The 5,765-nt window shown below is 33.3% G+C and overlaps 1 protein-coding gene across 2 annotated transcripts; it reads right to left on the bottom strand.

The window, feature by feature from the left end:
- Positions 1-369: 369 nt before the first annotated feature.
- LOC146900900 (protein DA1-related 1-like) lies at positions 370-4,664 on the bottom strand. Of its 2 annotated transcripts, none has more exons than XM_085738423.1 (12): positions 4,472-4,664; positions 3,804-3,976; positions 3,596-3,707; positions 3,080-3,344; positions 2,695-2,815; positions 2,455-2,538; positions 2,190-2,309; positions 1,853-2,065; positions 1,661-1,726; positions 1,451-1,569; positions 1,120-1,178; positions 370-1,030 (listed from the first exon to the last, which is right to left on the bottom strand). In XM_085738423.1, exons 2-12 carry the CDS (start codon positions 3,912-3,914, stop codon positions 693-695), a joined length of 1,608 nt encoding a protein of 535 aa, XP_085594549.1. In that variant the 5' UTR covers positions 3,915-3,976; positions 4,472-4,664; the 3' UTR covers positions 370-692. The 2 variants fall into 2 exon arrangements, with proteins under 2 accessions (XP_085594549.1, XP_085594550.1); XM_085738424.1 differs by having other exon boundaries at positions 4,097-4,567.
- Positions 4,665-5,765: the final 1,101 nt, after the last annotated feature.

Genomic DNA, 5,765 nt, shown 5'->3' on the forward strand with positions numbered 1-5,765 from the left:
TATTTATTATTTATTGTATAAAGTATTATCACCACCTTCCACGTTCATTCCAATAAAAGGAAGCTTCATATTTTCTTACTAACACTTAACTTTTTCCCTCATATTTTCACTAGATCTTGAGACATTGATTATTTTATCACTTTTCCTTATGGAAAGAAAATTGTGTGCATGTCCACATGTGTATTGGAGTGTATCTAAAGAAAAGTGGAAGATATTTCTTTTGACTTTATTGTCATAGGTGAAAATGGTTTCTTCTAGCCATATTTTCTGCTTCATTTTGCAGTTGGGGAAATAATGAATTGCAATGAAGACTCTTTATGCCAATTTTCACTCAGACAGTGATGTGCATCACTTATTACAAACTCAAAATATACAAAATTGATACTTTATTGTATATCTGTAATTGCATCAGTAACTGCTATAAGGTATTTTGTGATACATATGGAGCATGAGGTTCCATGAGGTTCCAAACTGCCAATATTCAAATATAGATTACAAGAACTGCACATTTGACCCCCTAAACAATTGCAGCAACTTTACACTATCACTCACATTTTCAATCCTTATTTTGTGTAGAGTCTGGTGTAATTATACAATTTTGGAATATTTGGTTTCTATATAATTTATATGACAAAGCTCAAATATATTGGTTGATGTAAAGGTAAGAAAATTATATTTATATCACCATTTCATTATGGAAAACTTCCGGTCATTCGGATATGGTCAAGAGTCCGTCTAAGCCCATACTTGAGCACTGCCTGGTTACCCTCTCTAAATCCATCTCCATAGGCTGGTGAGCTGTCTGTCTCAATCTGGTGTTTAAAAAATTTACCAAGTTCCTTCTCAAAATCGGACCGTTTACCCTTCTTTGAAGATGTAGAGGAAGGTGATGATGAAGACGACGAAGATGAAGACGAAGATGATGATGCTTCTTCACTTCCGGAGCCGGAATAGATCTCTGAATCTAACCACATATGAGCCAAGACTTGGCATATTCCTTCTTCAACTTCAGGCCTCAGATTACCATAGCCTGTCGAAAATAAACAGAAGAGATTGTCCTACTTAATACCGAAATATAAATTTTCAACATTGCTTTGATCATTGGAAAGACGACTGTACCTTTAAGTCTAAGCCAAGCATGCATCATTTCATGAGCTAGGATTGATCCTGTCAGTAACCTATAAATATAAAATCCTTGAATTATGTACTGCAGATTTCATATGCAAGTATTGTTGAGCATAAAAGTAGATAGTAGCTCAAGTGATTTGGCTCTAGTAGTTATCGAGCTCCAGTTAAGAACAAATTGTTTGAGAGAACACAAATTTGAAACATGATTGCAATAATCATTGGTCACTTCACTTACTTTCCGACCGACTCCAAATTACAAGGATCATTCTCCTGAATCAGAGGGTTAAGACGAGAAAAAAAATAGATGGTATCAGAAGATTACCTAGGAAGGCCATACAAAACAAGTATGGCTGTCACTTCACATCGACGTATCAGCCTAAAAGGCTCAGTTATCATATCTATGACACGGTAGCCTGCTCCTATACTTGGTCTCCTTAAAATCTGGAATTACAAAAAGAAAATGTTAACTTCTGCTTGATAAATAGATATTTTTATCGATATAGATACAAATTCGCAAGTAAAACGTCCTTACAGTGGGGACAGTTTGCTCTTCTGACAAGCAAAGTCCTCTGGTTTCAGGTAAATGGTGATTATGACCCTACAATCAACATTGAAAAAATCCGAAGGACAATCCAAAATCAGGACAGTAGAAAGAATATGTGATACAGAGAAGAGAAATAAAAGGCACATTTCATGTGTAAAAGTTCAAAACATAAACTATTACATTCTTTTCGCCCTCCATGGCTTCATTCAGTGCTTGTCTCTCAACCAAAAGCATAGGAATTTGCTGCTCTATTTTCATATGCAAACCTTCATAAAATTCTTGTATTTCAAGATAGAGAGGTTGGCATTCATGAGTATCCATAATAGCCGAATCGAGACACTCAAGACACAGCTTTCGACCGTCATCAAGCAACAGATACTTTGTGTCCGTTGACTGCACTGATTGGAAAATTTCATATCAATAAATGAAAGGAAAAAGACGAAAAAACAACGATAGTGAGTGTCTCCTTGTTGGCAACAACACATGATAAAATATTTTGTGAGATGATGTAACTGACCTCCATTCTCTGACAGCTACAACAACGAGGAGTACCATCGCGCTCGTGTGATGGACAGTATTTTTGTAGCCAGAAAGGATGTGCTCTATACTCAATGAGGCCAGCTGAATTTTGTGGGATCTGTAAAGAAAGAATCAATTGATATAGTGTAGTGAAATTTCTAACGCGCAACAAAATTTAGCTAAACTTTTTATCAAAACCAATCACAACAGAATTGACAAAAAAGAATAATTGTAAGCAAAAAATCAAATCAAATGCTACTTACAAAGATCTTGCAAACATCACACCTTGGGTGATGCAGCTCCTTATAGCATGATTTATGGTAGGGACGATTCCCAGACATGGAATACTGTCATGAATAAAGATCCAAGTATTATTTACAATCATATTGACAACAAAAAATCAAGGAATATAATTTAAACATCATCATTCCTAAAGAAAGTTTAAATAAATAGATATAAAATAAAGTCATGTTAGCGTTCAATAATAAAAACAAGACTCGAACCTCGTAATCAGTGATTGGAAGTTTGCAAGCATGGCAACAAAAACATTCTGGATGCCATACAGCTCCCATGCAACTCAAAAACCTTCCATGACCAATCTCGGCATTGCAGCCAGCGCAGGTTCTGCAAGCACATTTTGCAGTAACCGGTTTTAGTCTATGCTTTTATATATAAGGTTCAAGAACCTATGAAAAGCAAACTTTTTCGATGTGTACTATCTGGATCTATGTTGTCAACACAGAGGTGGCTATTTCAGTTTTTCTACGATTTTACATATTAGGCCAATCATTTTCCCTTTTTATCATATGCAGTGATCTTTAGCAAATTCGATATATGGTATTTAGACTTACAACTACAGATAGAGAATGTCATCTTTCGCATAGTTACCTGTATACAGGCGAAAAGAGGTTTGTAAAAGGTTGAAATATAGAATCAGTTTGAGATGGAGGAGGTGAACCAACGCTCAAACTTTCTTGAATTGCCCTGGCAAGTTGTTCATCTTCCTCAAGTTGAACTTCGTCAACATTTTCGTCTTCTTCCTGTTGAATTTTAGCAACATGGTCCCCTTCATTTTGTTCAACATCAGCAACATGCTCATCTTCCTCGTCATCAAGTGGACACAACTCCTCATCTTCAGATTCAGAATCTTCTTCTGAAGGCAATACAATAAAAAAAAAAAAATGAGACGTTTTTAAACACTTCACCGGCCCAAAAAAGAGGTAACCTTTTCTAATCAAATATTTATAAAATGGAATTTCATATTTGTTCAATGGACTATAACTATACAAAAGATATGTCAATATGCATTTGCTTAGAACATATATTTTAGATATGAAATTCCATTCAAACAATGTTACACAAAGCAGCATTTTAACCACCGTCTTGCAAAAGCATAAATCTTACCGATAACTTTTTTCCCTTTATGATCTTCCTCTGTAACCTCCTCTGTAACCTCTGAAAGAGAGATCGCAATTGCACGATCAATTTCTTCTCTCTCAAAATCATTCAAATCATCCTACACTCAGAATTTACCACTATTGCAACTTCAGTCTCTTTTATAAGCAAGAAAATAACTACTTTTTTTTACTACATAAGCATAAACTGTTATTACCGCGGAATTATCATGATTATCCGAATCTCTGTCGTGTCCATATTTCCCGGTGTATCCTCGTCCTGAATGTTTATGGTTCGAACCCTTTAGAAACTTGGTAAGCCAGCCCATACAATCTTATTTTCTGTAGGTCGGCAAACCTCGTCTCAAAATTCACCTACAATTCACATAAACTGAAATTGCACAGATTAGTTAAGTATGCCAAAAAATTAAATGAAAGAGAAACCTTAATCTAAATGTATAATTCAAAAGGAAAAACTAGAATCACTCTTCAGAAAGCAAGAAAAAAAAACCTGAATTCCAAATCCAAATCCAAATTCAATCAAACACACTTGATAGTAGATAACTACTACTCAAAGCAAAACACAAATATAGCTTGATAATTAATAAAAACTACTTTTTTTTTTCTTTTTCCATTATGCAAAGCAACAACCAAATATAGCTGGATAATTAATAAACTTTAATTGAATTGCTTCAAAGAAATTCAAATTGCACATGCCTAGAAAAAAGGATAAAGAAAAAAAAATATTTCACCAACCCCACCATCAATATTGATTGAAAACACAGCAAGCATAAACAAAAACAACCCATGATTGAAAATTTGTTATACAAGATAACAAAAGAAAGAAAAGTCACAAGAAACTTTTTGTGTCACAAGAAAACATTACCAGGAAAAGATTAGGAATCAGATGAATCTTTAGTGTTTTGAATATGAAAATGCAATATATGATTCTCATTAAGACATAGTCAACCACATAGTATATGGTTAGAACTTTCTCTTTCTCTCTCTATATATGTGTCATGTCAGAGTGTGTGTGTGTTCCAGAATTAGCTTTTTATGAGTGTAAAGAGTGAAAAGTTGAAGGAAGTACTTGGATCCTACGCAAATATAGGCAAATCTAAAAGTAAGACAATAAAATAAAAATGACAACAGTGTAAACTTTTTTTTCATTTTCTATTTGTTTTATAGCGAAACTCATACGCACTAACATTAACGATAAAGAAGATAAGTATTACGGTTTCAAACTTACGTTATAGATATTAAATATCTTCTCTGTCGTTTATCACATTGACGTAATTACGAGACATCATCGGTGTAATCTTTTAAGTAGTGTTTTATTCAATGTTTTAAAAACCGAATTAAATTGGTCGATTGAGCTTGTTGAATTGTTGATTGACATTTTATGCAGTTTGGTTATTTAAACGATTTAATCGTGTTAGGTCTCAACGGAGTCTTTATTGATTATCATATTGAACTTTGAGCAACCATACTCGTGTATATATGTGGATGAAAAAGTTTAGAAATTAAAAGCAGTTGAATCATAATATGAAGATTTTGTCATTGGATGTTCAATTTGTGATTTAAAATATTGGTCTTATTTTATATTACATTGCACTTTTTTTATCTCTATTTTTCTACACCTAAAGTGTGAGATAGAATAATATTAATAATAAGAAGAAGCAGCATATGGGTAGTTTTAATTCAACGACACTGTGTTCTAGTGCTGTCATGTGGGTCCATTTGTATTTGTTTGTTTTCCTACCACATTCTACCAAACGTAATTGACACCATAAAATAATAGGAAAAACACTTTTGCGGTTGAAATAGCTCTTGAGAGTGGGAAGGTGAAAGATACGGCTTATGTTTGATTTTGTGTTCTGCCCTAGCAGTGGTGACTAAGCCTATAATCAACTGTTTTCGATGCTGCCATACTCTTGTGTTGTAATTGTTTCTTAATTTGACAAAACTTTGTATATTTTGTTCTTATTATTCTTTCTTTTTTTTTGACAAAGTTCTTATTATTCTTTTGGCATTCATAAGAAAAATAGTACTTTTTTGAAGTGAAAAGGCAGAATGCAAAAGTTATGAATTTTTATAAGAAATTTATTACTATTACTATATCAATATATTTATGTATAGAATTTAATTAGGAACACAAAAGGAAAGATTTTTTTTTATGA

This window comes from Medicago sativa, chromosome 8 (genome assembly GCF_051527215.1).
Source record: "Medicago sativa cultivar Bolivia chromosome 8, Bolivia_mono, whole genome shotgun sequence".
In the NCBI taxonomy this organism is placed as follows: domain Eukaryota; kingdom Viridiplantae; phylum Streptophyta; class Magnoliopsida; order Fabales; family Fabaceae; genus Medicago; species Medicago sativa.